This window comes from Hypomesus nipponensis, chromosome 7 (assembly GCF_054491055.1).
Source record: "Hypomesus nipponensis isolate SF chromosome 7, ASM5449105v1, whole genome shotgun sequence".
NCBI classification, from domain to species: Eukaryota; Metazoa; Chordata; class Actinopteri; order Osmeriformes; family Osmeridae; genus Hypomesus; species Hypomesus nipponensis.
In genome coordinates this window covers 1,617,031-1,632,294 of record NC_140367.1, presented here as the reverse complement: position 1 = coordinate 1,632,294, position 15,264 = coordinate 1,617,031, and the positions used below count along the sequence as shown (strand labels likewise).

At 48.1% G+C, this 15,264-nt stretch overlaps 1 protein-coding gene across 1 annotated transcript in view; it reads left to right on the top strand.

Moving 5' to 3' along the window:
- Positions 1-298: 298 nt before the first annotated feature.
- Positions 299-15,264, top strand: part of cacna2d1a (calcium channel, voltage-dependent, alpha 2/delta subunit 1a) — a 66,956-nt gene continuing 51,990 nt past the window's right edge. Inside the window, exons 1-3 of the mRNA XM_084701140.1 lie at positions 299-674; positions 11,330-11,411; positions 11,943-12,059. Of these exons, the coding sequence (XP_084557266.1) occupies positions 586-674; positions 11,330-11,411; positions 11,943-12,059 (288 nt within the window). The 5' untranslated portion in view covers positions 299-585. The remainder of the gene's footprint in view (positions 675-11,329; positions 11,412-11,942; positions 12,060-15,264) is intronic.

The window sequence follows — 15,264 nt, the reverse complement described above, 5'->3', positions numbered from 1 at the left end:
AAATGCATCATAACGAAATAAAACAAAAAAAATCTTCTGTTTCTTACACCTAATTAGCTTTTGGGCCAGTTAGTGCAACGCGCCTCTCACCATTAAATCGAAAGTTAAAGCCTTCAGAGCTGCATGTTGTTCCTCGGTGGTGACCGCGCGTTGCCCAGCTGCGCGAGGAGAGGAGTGCCTTGTATGGCAACGCGTGATGATGATCGTTCTCAAACGGGGTGGGGTGGAGAGGGCGAGGGGCTTGGAAACCGATCCGCTCTAGGTTCGCACACATGCACCCACACTCTCTGCTCTGCCGGCGAGCGGAGAGGATAAAGAGGAACGACAAACCTCCCGTTCTCCTCCGACGCACGCGCATCTTTTAGAATCACAGCTGGAGATCTGACACGCTGCCTGAGACTGTACCAGACAAACTCACTGGAGGGAGTAGAACCCGTCCTGATTTGTTTTCAAACTCCGATGGCTGTATAACGCGTCCGTCAAACACGCAAGGGAAAACGCAGAAACCGGTCCAGTGGATTGGGGGACGCGTCACGCATCGTTGGATCTGGGCTTAGTTTGTGTTCTCGGGAAATACGCACAAATATGGATACTTATAGCCTATCAACCGCATTTATAATAGCATTGACAACGTTGGCCTGTGTATCAACTTTGGAGTTCCCAACAGAACGTGTGTAAGTACAGTAGGCGACACGCTTTAACTTTCTATGGTTATCCTTTTCTAGAGATTACATTGGCATCAGTATTATACTATCGCTTTCTGTAAAACAATGAGGATAATAGTACAGTAGGCTTATTGTCAACTGTGACAAAGAGTGGGATATATGTGTCTATTTGCAATGTATGAAATAGGTCTGAAATGCCGTAGATGAGTTTGGGTCTGAATTGTAAGCTCACGGTTTAGTGGCAAACTGGAAAATCGATTACTCATGGGCTAATCCAATTTTCATTACGTAAGTCCGACGAAATTGTATCCAAATCAATGAATAGAAAGGACGGTGCTCTCGCTTCCAGCATCCTAAAGTGTGATGGTAACTTCCATCACACTTTAGCAGGCACCCAGGTCTCCACACTTAGTAATAATAAAAATAGAAACCACCCGATTACTATTCATATAATCATTTAAATGATAATACTCGACCCTTAGACCCTACACGCTTTACATTTATTTCAGTCAAATATTAGGTTTATATTTCTCCAAATAGTCAACAGGTTTCTGAGGTTAGGCTATAGCTACAGTATGCTACAGTTTAGTAATGGGCTTGGTGATGGTGGTGGGGAGGGTGGGGTAGATTTGGAATTCATACTAGGTCCCCACCACAGAGAGACCAGTGTGGCACTCAGCCTAATAGCCCACAGTATGATGTCAGACTGCCAGAGCAGCCACCCACTCATTGAAATAGATTTTATGGAGAGCAAATAGATTGATTACCCCACCCACCCCATCTCCTACATGCCAGTGTGAAGGCATAGATACATATGACTTGAAATATGGAAAAAGAGAGTTTCAAAGCAGGTCAGGTGACAGTATTCAACAATTCAACAGGGAATTACAACTGAACCTTTGAGCTTGCTAAATTTGAGTTCTAGCAATGCTAATGTTATAACATTAGGTTGTGCAGTATAACATGATAATCAGCCCCAAAATGTGTATTGGGTGTGTTCATAACTGTGCGTGCGGTTGTGTGAATACAAAGATGAGTCCTGCTTCAGTTCGTGGATGTAACGTCAGTGGTACGCCCGGCCCGGGTCTTTCTCACTGTCTGCGTGGAAGCTGTTGCTGTTGGGAGATCTCGCTACAGTCATAGCCAGAAGAATAACGTGTAGAAGTAACACATAAGAACAAGCGAGAGGGAATAATGTGCTCCTTATTTAAAGTACAGTGACAGTGATTTTGAGTGACAGCCTGGACTCTTCAAGGGGAATGTCACCAAAGGAGACCGAACAATGTTTTTTGGTGACTCACAGCATGAGCGAGAACATCTACTGTATGCGTGTGTGTTGTGTGTGTGTGTGTGTGTGTAACCTGATCCCTGGGTTGAGTATAGCTGGGGGTGTTTTCTGTTCTTTTGGAGAGGGACAGGTGGACACTGTGGTCCATTATTAGCCCATCAGGGGATGGTCCCTTCCCTGCTTGTTGTTCTTTGCTCATCTAGCTGTCTTCTCTCTCCTCCTCTCCTCCTCTCGTCCTCTCCTCCTGTCTCTCCTCCTCTCTCTCCTCCTCTCGTCCTCTCCTCCTCTCTCTCCTCTCGTCCTCTCCTCCTGTCTCTCCTCCTCTCGTCCTCTCCTCCTGTCTCTCCTCCTCTCGTCCTCTCCTCCTCTCCTCCTCTCTCTCCTCCTCTCTCCTCCTCTCCTCCTCTCTCTCCTCCTCTCCTCCTCTCGTCCTCTCCTCCTCTCTCTCCTCCTCTCTCCTCCTCTCGTCCTCTCCTCCTCTCTCTCCTCCTCTCTCCTCCTCTCTCCTCCTCTCGTCCTCTCCTCCTCTCGTCCTCTCCTCCTCTCGTCCTCTCTCTCCTCCTCTCCACTCCTCCTCTCCTGTCTCTGTATGATACATGCACGTAGGCACGCATGCCTCGTGTCCCTCTCTTCTTTCTCTCTGTCATGTCCTTTCTTTTTCTCTTTCCCCACTTTCTCTCTCTCCTCCTTTCCTCCCCCTCTCCTTGTTCTCTCTGTCAGCATGCATGACTGCATCTTTGTGATTCGGCTTTAACCTCTGATGTCAGTGTTTCCCTGCTTCAGATGTGCTCTTCTTTAAACTGTGTTGCCCCTCTCTCTGTCTCTTCTCTGTCTCCTCTTCCTTTTCTCTCACTCCTGCCTTCTCTTCTTCTCTTTCTTTCAACCATCCCCCCCTCTCTCTGTCTCTCTCTCTGTCTGTCTCTCTGTCTCTCTCTCTTCCTCCTCCTCCTTCTTTCTGTGGTTTGAACTTGTCTCCCGGCATGCTCCTGTGCTCCCAGGCAGATGATGAACATCATCAAATCTGAAAGTCTGATGTCACAGATTGTGCCCCAGAGAACCCGGCGCCATGCAGCCAGCGCACAGGGGAAGAGGGGGTGGGGAGATGGGGTGGGGGAGAGAGAGAGAGGGAGAGAGGGAGAGAGGGGTGGGGAGATGGGGTGGGGGAGAGAGGGAGAGAGGGGGTGGGGAGATGGGGAAAGAGAGAGAGAGAATAAGTTAGTAAAGCAAGTCTGGCAGAAACCAGAACAAGGGCAGTTGACAAGGAGGGGTGGGGAGATGGGATGGGGGAGAGAGGGAGAGAGGGGTGTGGAGATGGGGTGGGGGAGAGAGGGAGAGAGGGGTGGGGAGATGGGGTGGGGGAGAGAGGGAGAGAGGGGTGGGGAGATGGGGTGGGGGAGAGAGGTAGAGAGGGGTGGGGAGATGGGGTGGGGGAGAGAGGGAGACAGGGGTGGGGAGATGGGGTGGGGGAGAGAGGGAGAGAGGGGTGGGGAGATGGGGTGGGGGAGAGAGGGAGAGAGGGGTGGGGAGATGGGGTGGGGGAGAGAGGGAGAGAGGGGTGGGGGAGAGGGAGGCACAGGTTATCTGGTTTCACCATCTGCCTAGCTAACACACAGTCCACCTGGCCTGGCTGACCCATGCTGGGGTGGTACAGCACATGTTTATGTTGTTATACCTGAACAAAGGACCGATTTCATCCCCTCTCCCCCTTCCCCTCTCCCCTTCACTTTGTGTTTCGTTTCTATGGCTTCCATCCCCCTCTGTGCTGTATTTCCACCACTATACTGTAATTAGATTTCATGCTCAACCAGTTAAGTAGATATGCCTGTTTCATTCCTTGTCCTGTCTGCGCTAATCAGCAACCATAATGTCAGGCTCTCTCTGTCTCAGAAGGCTGAAGAGGTTGTTAGCATCTGAGAAGAAGGACAATGTCGCCAATTTAGCATTGGTTGTCTTTGGGGGAGGATAGCTCTCATGAACATCTGGGTACTAGGGTGTCACACTGCTAAGGGTCAGGGTTGTGGGTTCAATCACCACATGGGACACACAAATGTTGGCACATGTGCGACCTGCTGGGCCCGGTCGTAGCTGACTTGGGTCTCCCTGGCTCTCTGACGCCTCCTGACCGGAGGGATTTAACAGGTGTACTTCAGGAGGAACGCTTTGGTGCCAGTGGCCGGGGGGGTCAAATCTGTTTCACACACACACACACACACACACACACACACACACACACACACACACACACACACACACACACACACACACACACACACACACACACACACACCCTTAAGACAAGATCTAGGCCCATTGCTCATACTAGTCACTGCTCCTTAGCCCTTTTATCTATTCATCTTATTCTTCCACTCAGTGTATTTCTCTCTCCCCGATTCACTTCAAGTCCTCTCTTTCCTTCTCATCCTTTTCTCTTCTCAAACCTCCCCTCCCTCCCTCCCTCCCTCCCTCCCTCCCTCCCTCCCTCCCTCCCTCCCTCCCTCCCTCCCTCCCTCCCTCCCTCCCTCCCTCCCTCCCTCCCTCCCTCCCTCCCTCCCTCCCTCCCTCCCTCCCTCCCTGTTCATCTCTCTCAACATGTGCTCTAAATTTAGATATTTTTCGCCATACGAAGGGGGGTTATGGGTTTGGTCTCAGACCCGAGGTAGGGTTTGTGACCGGGGTTGGGGACGTAGTCTAAGATATCATCATAGCTTATTCAATTGTCCTGTCCCCTTCCCGTAAATCTCTCCTTTGCTCCTCCACTGATGGTCTGTGGAGCCATAGTTTATGGGTGGTGTCCGATGTTTCTTTAGTGTCTGGTTTAATTGGCTGCTGCTGCTACTTCTAATACTACATGCAATACTACTTCTAATACTACTACAAGCAATACTACTTCTAATACTACATGCAATACTACTTCTAATACTACATGCAATACTACTTCTAATACTACTACAAGCAATACTACTTCTAATACTACTACATGCAATACTACTTCTAATACTACTACAAGCAATACTACTTCTAATACTACTACAAGCAATACTACTTCTAATACTACTACATGCAATACTACTTCTAATACTACTACAAGCAATACTACTTCTAATACTACTACATGCAATACTCCTACTAATGCTACGTATAATACTTATACTACAACTCCTTGTATTTGGACCTCTGCTTGATTCCGCGCTTCAGGCTAAGAACGTCATCTTTTTCATTTCTAGTTTTCACAATTTAAAAGGGAGCAGGGCACCCCTGTAAATGAAACTTCCTAACCAATCGGATTATATGACATCATCTGTCGATCAATAAAATGAAACATGAACGATACAAAGACAGAGCTGTGTGCCTGAGTGTGCGTGTCCAGGCACATGTGCGTGTCCAGGCACATGTGTAACAGAGACCTAACAGGGAACAAGCCCCTCAAGCAGGGCTGCAGGCCTGCATCCCTGTAATCTTGTGCCACATGGAACTTCCTGGAATTTTCCATTGCAACGTTGCCCAGGAAACCTTGTGAATAGTTAGCAGCTGGTTCGACACGATGCCCTGTCTGTCCACCACAGGAAGCACGTGTGTACACATGTCTTCTGTAGTACAGCCCTCACACAAAGAATGGGAACTGTGATCTTTCAAGAGTTGTGCAAACTCAGCAAGTCAATTAAAGGATAAATAGAAACTTAGCAATTGGAAAAAATCTAGAGAATTACGTGTGTTGATTGTCATGCCACACACAAGTTTTAGTCTGGTCCAGCAAAAGTCTTTTGAATGCTATATGTTCCAAGTCTGTAGTGCAGAGCTGGATAATGTGGAGAAAATAGAGTGCTACTTTTCTCCCCAAATCATCCTCATCCACTATAATCATCAGTTATCAGATGTCTCAAGTGGAAGCTGTTTCTCCCCTGTAAGAGTCTGTCTCTCACGTCTGGCCTTGTATTGAGAGGGCAGCACTGTTTCAGGGTGGTCACGGGCATGGAGCCCTCAGAGAGACGTCTGAACTCCAGCTAGAGAAACACTCACCTGGTTGTGGAGCTGCCTGGATTGATGTCGACTGGATATTTTGGGACAAATGGGTTTTCATCATACCACATCGTGCAAAATAGAGAGATGTTAGAGTAAATGGAGCGATGGAGCAGGGTTAGTGTGGTGTGTGTGTGTGTGTGTGTGTGTGTGTGTGTGTGTGTGGGTGTGTGTGTAAGAGAGAAAATGGGAGGAAAAAAAGGAAGTGAGAAAGTTTGATCTGGACAGAAGATGAGATGAACAGAAGGGCAGATGTTAGAATGAAAGAGAAGATGAGAGAGAACGAGAGGAAGAGAGATATTTGTGGAGACAAGCAGGAACGCCAGGAGGAGACAGGTTATGTGAACAGACACCTTTCTGTCTCTCTCTATCTCTCTGTCTCTCGCTCTCTCTCACACACAAACACACACACACATACACACTCTGTACGGTATATATCATACACTCTCGTTCGCGACACCCCGCCTCCTTTTAGTCTGGGATTTCTTCTCCCTCCTGTCACGCCTGTGTCTCTGATGCTGTTACTGAAATTCAATCACAGAATGTCTGGAGCCTAAAAAGTGTTTGGAGAGGAAATGAGGTCACAGAATCCTGTCCATTTCTATGGAAACCTGAACTTGTCACATCTTCCACCGGTTGCGTCCTCTGGTTTGTGACTAGTTACTCCATACCTATCTAACTGTTTCCTAAAGTTTTGCAGATGTACAATATTTCTACGATTTCTGCATTTGTTTTTGTTTCTGGAATTGTGTTTTAGTTCATTGTGTCACAGGGAGACACTGTAGAAAGTAGGACCTTTAAGTTAGGTCCATTAATGCAGTAGTTAGGTTGCATCTATATGTACAATGTGTTAGTAGCAGGTGTGGTAGTCTGACAGAACGACTCTGTTCCTTCGTCCGATGTCACAGTGTTACCTTTGTCCTAGAATGTAACGACCCTGGACATGGGCGGAGGGATAATTTCCTAGGCGTTGTTAGGTCTGTCAGGACGTATTCCTACTCCCCTGCAGGGTGAGGTGAGACAGGAGAGGTGCGGACAACACTGACCAGCGGCTGTGGGGACAGCAGGTCAACTCTGTCCTGTTGGCCCCGGGGAGAGGGGTCCAATCTGGGCAATACCGGATAATACCACAAATTAGAGCATGCTCAATCTCTTATTAGGTATATCCTCTTGACTCAATTACAGTCTTTCATCCTCTCTCTCTCTCTCTCTCTCTCTCTCTCTCTCTCTCTCTCTCTCTCTCTCTCTCTCTCTCTCTCGCTCACTCACTCACTCACTCACTCACTCACTCACTCTCTCTCTCTTTTGCTCGCTCTCGCACTCTCGCTCTTTCACAGTTTTTTTTATCTGCTTTCTGTCTTCTCATCAGTGCTTGTGTCACTCTCATTTCCCACTAAGAGCAGATTAGGAACCTGAATTACAATCATTAAAAGTTCAGTGAAGATAAAAACAGGAACCCTGTTATAATGTGCTTCCTTCTAGACCGTTTATCTGTCGCTTTCTCTCTCTCACCCTCCCTGTCTTTATCTTTCTCTCTTCCTCTCTTTTTCTCCCTTCCTTACGCAGACAGTTTGACAGTATTTCGAGGGCTATTGCAGTTGTTCTCCAAGCTAATTCAAGTGTCAAAACATTGCAGTGTTTACAGGGTTTTGAGGGGTGTAGGGTGACTGGAGAGGTTGATGATATCTTCACTCTGTTTCCTGTGTCTTTATTTGGTTCCTAAGAAAAAGAACAAAGATGGTTGGCCCTTGTCTTGAAAGCTTTCTACATGAACAGTCTCCAGATATAGAAGGCAGGGATGAGCGTTCGTGTTTAAGACAAGACGCTGTGACAGCCAGAATGGATGGAAATCATTCCACTCTTTAAAACACAAGTAATTGCATCCTTAATATAGAGGAAACCGTCAAGGGAGACTTTCTAGAATGTTCTCTCTGAGAGCTAAATTTAAGGCGGTTTGACCCCATCACACAACAACTAACCATCATAACAAATGACTGGCCGGCACCCAGCGAAGCTTGATGTGTCACTCAGCCAAGTTGCTGAAACTCTATTTCTAAGACCTACTTCAACTCTCCTTTCTTTTTTGGGGGGTTGCTAAACCAGCCAACTGAAATCAACTGCATCATTTCGAAAATATGAAAGCGATGAAATGGAGAGGAGAGGACAGAAATGGCCTCAGTAGCTAGTGAGGCCTGAGGGTCGACCCTGCCAGAAGTCACACAGCCATGCTCCAGCTCTGAGTCAGTATCTCTATTCTGGGCTACGGCCCACCCAGCTGTATCAAGCCCCGGGATTGGGGTCTGCTCTGCAACAGCTTTTATCATTGGTCGGATGCCTTTTATGTTCGAGGGAGGTTACTGGTATGTGCTGAAACAGGTTGGTTGGACTGAGTGGAGATGTGTGGCGTTGGAAGGTGTTTTCAGAGATTGTTTAGTGTTTGTAGATGCTCTCAACTGAGGGAGCTGTGTACTAATTAGACCCCAGGAATACTGAACTCCCTCACACACACATCCGGACACAGCCCTCTAGTTGATGTTACATAACACTTGCCCTAACAGTGACCACCACACAACAAACACACACACACACACACACACAGATTATTAAACAGAAAATCCTGTAACTTAGTTGCACCTGCTCCTCCGACCTTTGACCCTGCCGCCCCTGCTGACCTCTGGTTTCACACACGCTCTGGTTTCACTCACACACACACACACACACATCTGACAAGAATGAGGAAGTAGAGGTTTCCTGCAGATAGTCTATCGACACAACACTAAGGCAACCTCATCTCCATCTTCTGGAGAGAACTTGAACAAAACCCTACAGTCTGTTTTGTAAGTCGGGGAGTCTTTTACAAGCAAAAGGCATGAAAGGAAGCCCAATGCGCCTCAGAGCAGGCAGGGCTCTCACTTGGCTGGGTTTCACAAGGCTCCACTCTGCACAAGCCCCCAGGTGTGCAACTGAACTGCTGCTGCCTCTTGTCCAAACCACTTCACCAGCCATTTTGGGTCCTTTCACCCCCCCTTATACTGTGCATTACCTCCCCACCCCTCTCCCCCACCTTCCCACAGAGGGGGTTGGGGGGGGGGGGTAGAAGGGGGAGGGGTGAGGGATGTTATCTCATTTTTCCACAGTCCTCTCCAAGTTTCCATTTCTCCTACGACTTTGTAAAACGCTTTTCTTTTCCCTGACAGTCTCATTGTTTTTGTTACATTTCTGGCTTGTCTGTTTTGTTTTAGTTTGTTTTGTTCAGTTTGTTTTTGTGTCGCAAGCTGTTTCATGCAGATTGACCATGTACCATAGATAGGACACGATCAGAGAAGATGAAGTTTAATGAAATGACAGACTATCCAGGATTATTTCCCAATATAACAGGGAAACGGAGAACTTGTGCTTTTAGCATTGTTCAGGTTTTGAGGCTGCGTGGCTATTTTCTGAAACCTGTTTGTTATTTCAGACCGTAGACAGGATAATGGGTTTCACATTACAACCAACCATGAACTCCAGAACCTCCAGGAAGCAGGAGACTAGGGGGACACTAATCATCCTTACCCAGAAACAGTGGCCTTCCCTGGGACACAACCACATAGGTGTTGCTCCCCATTCCTCATTACAGCTCCAGAGTAGGGCTGCCCTTGGCCTTAGATTTGGGTTCAACTTCCCGCTCCCAAATTAGAGACAGTAATGTCAAACTCGCTGAGGATATAGGGTGCATGCACTATTTATTCTTGCCTGCAAGAGTTTAAATATATTTTAAATATGTAAAAGTTAGCAGCAAGGATGTGGAGTGGATTGGGTTTCTGATGTTGAGGGGTGAATCAGGTCGTTCTGTGTTCCCTCTGTGAACACACTACGGGATCGTCCTCCTGTAGTGACCAAAAGCGAGACGGACGCGTAGCCGAGCAACCAGTTGAGCAGGGCAACGTTTTCCACGGCAACCGCTCGCAAGTTCTCCCTCGCGACCGGCCCTGTGGCGGGCGCCCGCACGCCTCCAGGCGCTTCAGGGACTCGCTGTGACGTTGTGTAACCTTTGTCACGGCTTGACGCCTCAAGTTAGGAGACCTTGACTTGACCCCTGCGAGCCGGTGAAGGCAGAAAACATTTCCTGTCCAGCAGGGGGCCAGCCACTGATTTACTTCTGTAGGTGATGTGCATACTGTAAGTGTGTGTGTGTGTGTGTGTGTACTCGTCGTGAGTGTGTGTTGGTGCGTTATTGCAGGAACAGATAACGCTGACAGTTTCAGCGGCTCCAGCCTCTCTCCTAACCCCCTCTCTCACTCAGCTGTCTCTGGGAGGCTAAATATACGGAGCTGGTATGCTTCTCCCTGCGCCGGAGCCCCCTGCTCACATTACCCTGTGGTCTCTAAATAAGATAACACAGAGAGGTCAGGTGTCGTAGAGGTCAGGGCCGGTAGAGGCCGGGGCTCATAGGGAAGGGGTTGACTCACTACAGGGGGGGGAAAGTTCATTTTCTTGATGTGTCGTCTTATGTATTGTTAATGACGCCAGGCCGGGGGGCGGGCGAGGGGGGTGAAGGGGGTGTTTGTGTAGAGGAAGAGGAGACCTCACATGGACAGTTTGTGTAACTGTATCACGGCCGGGGTAATGAGAATCCTGGCTGTTTTGACACGTTGGGGTATTTATACAGAATATCACACGCCTCTACCCCCTCTCTCTCCTCACCTCTCCTCTACCCCCTCACCCCTCCTCTACCGCTTTCCACTCTACCTCATTCCCCCTCCCCTCCTCCACCCCTCACACCTCCTCTCTCCTCCTCCTCTTTCCTCCACCCCTCACACCTCCTCTCTCCTCCTCCTCTCTCCTCACCTCTCCTCCACCCCTTACACCTCCTCTCTCCTCCTCCTCCTCTTTCCTCCACCCCTCACACCTCCTCTCTCCTCCTCCTCTCTCCTCACCTCTCCTCCACCCCTTACACCTCCTCTCTCCTCCTCCTCTCTCCTAACCTGTCCTCCTCCTCCTCTCTCCTCCTCACAATGCTGGCACTACCCCTTACACACAGAAGACCCTGGGTACATCTTTATTTTCAGACACAGATCAATGACTGTTTAATCCCCCCCGAGCTTCAGATTGATGATGTTTAGCATGTTGCCATGGTAATCTGTCCCCCAACTGTCCCTCTTTGAGTACACTCAGTGTCACATGATATCCAGGTTCCAATAAAAGCAAAAGTTGCAATTCTTAAAACAACAATTTATCGTAGGTGCTGAGCAAGCGCCATCGCTAAGTGAGTTGTGGATACAGTCACGTGGTCTCCACTAGCCTGGGTTTGGGTTTAGATTAGATCAGCACCTGATTAATAGTGACTCTGAGGTGATTTCCTCTGGTGTTTTCGCAGGGTGAAGAACTGGGTTGAACAGATGCAACATGAGCTGGTAACGCTGACAGATTCAGCCAGCGGGATTCACAATCTTGTACAGGTGAGTTTCTCAACACACATTTGGAAGTAAAAAATGCACATCTACTTTTGCATCCATCCTGTATATACTCTTTGTCTCCCTTTTCAACCTATGATAAACCTGTTTCCTCAGTAGAACCAGTGGGTTCTTGTTCAGTCCACATGTTTGATCACATGTGTTAACCTGTTCATGCGTGCATGCGTGTGTTCCGTGGTATGACAGTTCACACACACACACACACACACTCATGTACGCATGAACAGGTTAACACATATGATCAAACGCACAGAGAAGCATGGTCTGTACATAAACACATCTCATTCCTGTAGCTTCAGAATCCCCTCAGGCTGCTAAATAATTGGCTGTTTCTGTGTTTGATTTTCATTTCTGTCTCCTCTTGCCGAGACAGATTCCATCTTTAGCAAATACTCTTCAGTGCTGTGATTCAGAGTTGTGTAATCTGCAAAAAGATTCCACATTAAACCAATCAAACGTCCCCACTCGATTGAAGTCACCTTTGACCCCTGTCTCTCTTTCTCCTGATTGGTCCAGATCTTCCATAACCACAGGAAGCATTTCACCATAGAGTCCAACGACGCCAGACAGCTGGTGTCCAGCGCAGCAGGGAACATCGAGAAGCTTCTGGCTAACCGCTCTCGCGCCCTTCATGTAAGAACACAACTTTACTCCTGCTACACACTCTGAAGTTGGGTCACACCTATAGCTCACTGGGCTGGTCGCGTACCCTACGGACTGAGGACCCACACACAGCGGCCCCGGTTTGATTCCGGCTCTGGGCCATTTCTGCATGTCCTCCCCTCTCTTTCCCTCTCAGAGCCTTCCTGCCTGTCTCAGTCACTGTCCAAAAAGGCGGAAAACATCAATATAGGAAACGCCAGATGATCTGCAGTTTTGTTTCCCTCACAGTGAACAGTTACCGGCTCCGTGAGTTTAGGACATGAGGGTTTTTCAATTTGATTCCTGTGACATCACACCCTGAGGCGTCAACCCCAAAGTAGCTTGATCTCCAACCCCACGCGTCTTGCCACCCCCCTTGCCTCCCCCCTACCCTCCCTCCCTCCCCCTACCCCACCCCCTCGCCCCCTTCCTCCCCCTTCCTCCCCTCCCTCCTCCTGGATCCAAAACAACAATACCTTGATGACGACACGACTACCAGCCAGCTCCCACGATCCAGATCGATCCGGATCAATGCTCCTCGGGGAGAAACCTGTCAAGTTTGTGTTTGGCTTGTGGCATAGCATGTCGATGTCATTAGGACCGGGTTTTTTCACAGGGTCACAATGGATGGGTTTGAGGAAATGATTGTTTTGTTCAGTTGTTGCCACAATGCCCGTAGCCAGGGAGGGAAACATGTTTCTTCTCCGATTCGAAAGCAACATGTAGCTAATTAATACGTATCTTTAAAGTGCCATTTACAACATGTTTACCTGAAAAGACTGGCGGCTACCTGGCTAACGACGATGTTTAGACGCTTAGCTAGCACGCATTGGTGCCTAACAACATGTCTTTGGTCTTGCAGAGTTTAGACAACAACGAGAGCACTTCTCGATGTCATCGATGGCACCACATACTTCATCAAAAAACACTGTATTCTGTCACTGTCGGAATACACAGAAAATAGGCTCATTAGCATTGATGTCGAGAGGTGAACTGTGATGTTTTCCACCTCCTGGAGAGAGTGGAACCAGGATATCTATCGTACCATATGTGACGGTGGAGAGCTATTCGTTTAGATGAGAAACAGGATGTTGATAGATGTGCTGTTTCATTTTCCTCTTTTGTAAGGGACCATCTGTCACTTTTAACCGGCCTGCTGGCAATCCAGGGGTGTCGTGTGTTTTTATGTGTGTAATAGCGGTGTGTGTGTGTAATAGCGGTGTGTGTGTGTAATAGCGGTGTGTGTGTGTAATAGCGGTGTGTGTGTGTAATAGCGGTGTGTGTGTGTGTGTGTGGGGGGGGGGGTGATGTACGATAGATGACCGGATGCTCTTTTATGAGTGACAGTTTTACACTGACTAACCACACACTGGCCTGTCTGGCCTTTGGGTAATAAGGGAGAATCAAGTTTAGACACTCAAACACACACACACACACACACACACCTATTGACCTTCCCTATGGCATGTGTCTCCCTCCGTACTCACACACTGACACACACTGACCATGACAGAGGAAGAGGGAGAGAGAGCAGGGGAGAAGGATAGAGAGAGGAAAGAGGGAGATTGCTGGAGAGAAAGGGAGCTAGAGAGAGGGAGAGGGAGAGGGAGAGGGGGAGAGAGATTACGGCGCTAGAAAGAGTAAAAGAAAGAGAGATTAGGGAGCAAGAACGAGAGAGAGAGTGCTGTGACCACCAGTCACCCTGAGGGAGTGTATTGTAGCGTAGTGCCGGTAGAGCAGACCCATCCATTAGACCCTTAGCAAGAGCAACAACAGGAGCTCCCATTACACCATTCAACAAGCACCACTCTCCTTTCAAAACACCAGCTCCTATTAGGCCTCTCTCTCCATGCCCTGCGCTCTCTCTCACACACACACACTCAAACACACACACACACAAACTCAAACATGCACACACACGCGCACTTAAACAGGCACATACACACAAAAGCGAAAAAAGAAAAAAAATAGCCCCAACCCTCCTGGATACACCAGGAAAAAGGTGACAAATGGGGTCTATCAGACCTGCGAACAAAGCGGCATACATCAACAACCAATCCCACCTCCTGCCCAGACGCATCGGCAGAGAGGGTATATCTCTCTGTGCAAACACAGAATCAAACATTCATTTCCCACTCAGCCTTCAACCTGCCCATTGTGTCACAGAGAAGAAAAAGAAAAAAAGAATTGCACTGAGAAGAGAATTAGCTTAAAGCTGTAAAGGCTGCACTGGCACCGTGCCACACGTGGTAACAGGATAGAGACTACATTACTCTGGGATCATTTGTCCCTCAGTTCTTGTTTGCTTCCATGTCCCAGTGAAGCAGCACCAGCACACTCATCGAGATGGGATCAGAGGGCGAGACAGAGTTTCCTGTTTTAGCTTGAGAGGAGGAAATAACAAAGATGTTTTTGACACACATTCACAAATGGATACTTTCGACACACAAACTAACCAACACACACACACACACACACACGCTTTTTGAGAGACTGAGATCACTGGTCCTCAGGGCTACACGATGAGGAAGGGGTGTGGTTGAGATAGCGTTGAAAACACTCCATTACCACGAGCTGTGCTGCTTGTCCTCATTCATCCCTTCTCTCACTCTTCCCTCCACCTTTTCTCTCCTTTATTTCACACACACTCTCTCTTTTCTCTCCTTCACTTTCTCTCTCTCTTTCTTTCTCTCTCTTTCCCTCCTGTTTCCTTTTCACTCATACTGTACGCACACAAACACACACACACACACACACACACACACACACTATCTGAGTCCCTCTCCTCTCTCTCCCTGGCTGGTTGGCTGGCCGGGCGAGGATGCAGGGTATCTGATATGGTGCCAGATGCCACTGTAACACGACAGGCTCCTCGCGGCCATGGGCACCAGCTGTATGTACAGGGTTCTCTCTCTCTATGTCTCTCACTCTATCTCTATGTCTCTCACTCTTTCTCTCTCTATATTTCTCTCTCTTACTCTCTTAGTACTCTCATCTTTATCTCCCACTCTTAGTCTCTCTCATTATTTCTCTCTCTTGGTCTCTCTCTCTTTCTTTCTCTCTGGCATTCCCACTTTTTCAGCCTTTACTCTTAGGTAGTAATTTACCATCTCTAACAAATCAACCACCATATTTTAAAACTCCTTCCAAGAACATTCTAGAAAACCCCCAAACAGTCGGGATGGTTGCGCTTTCT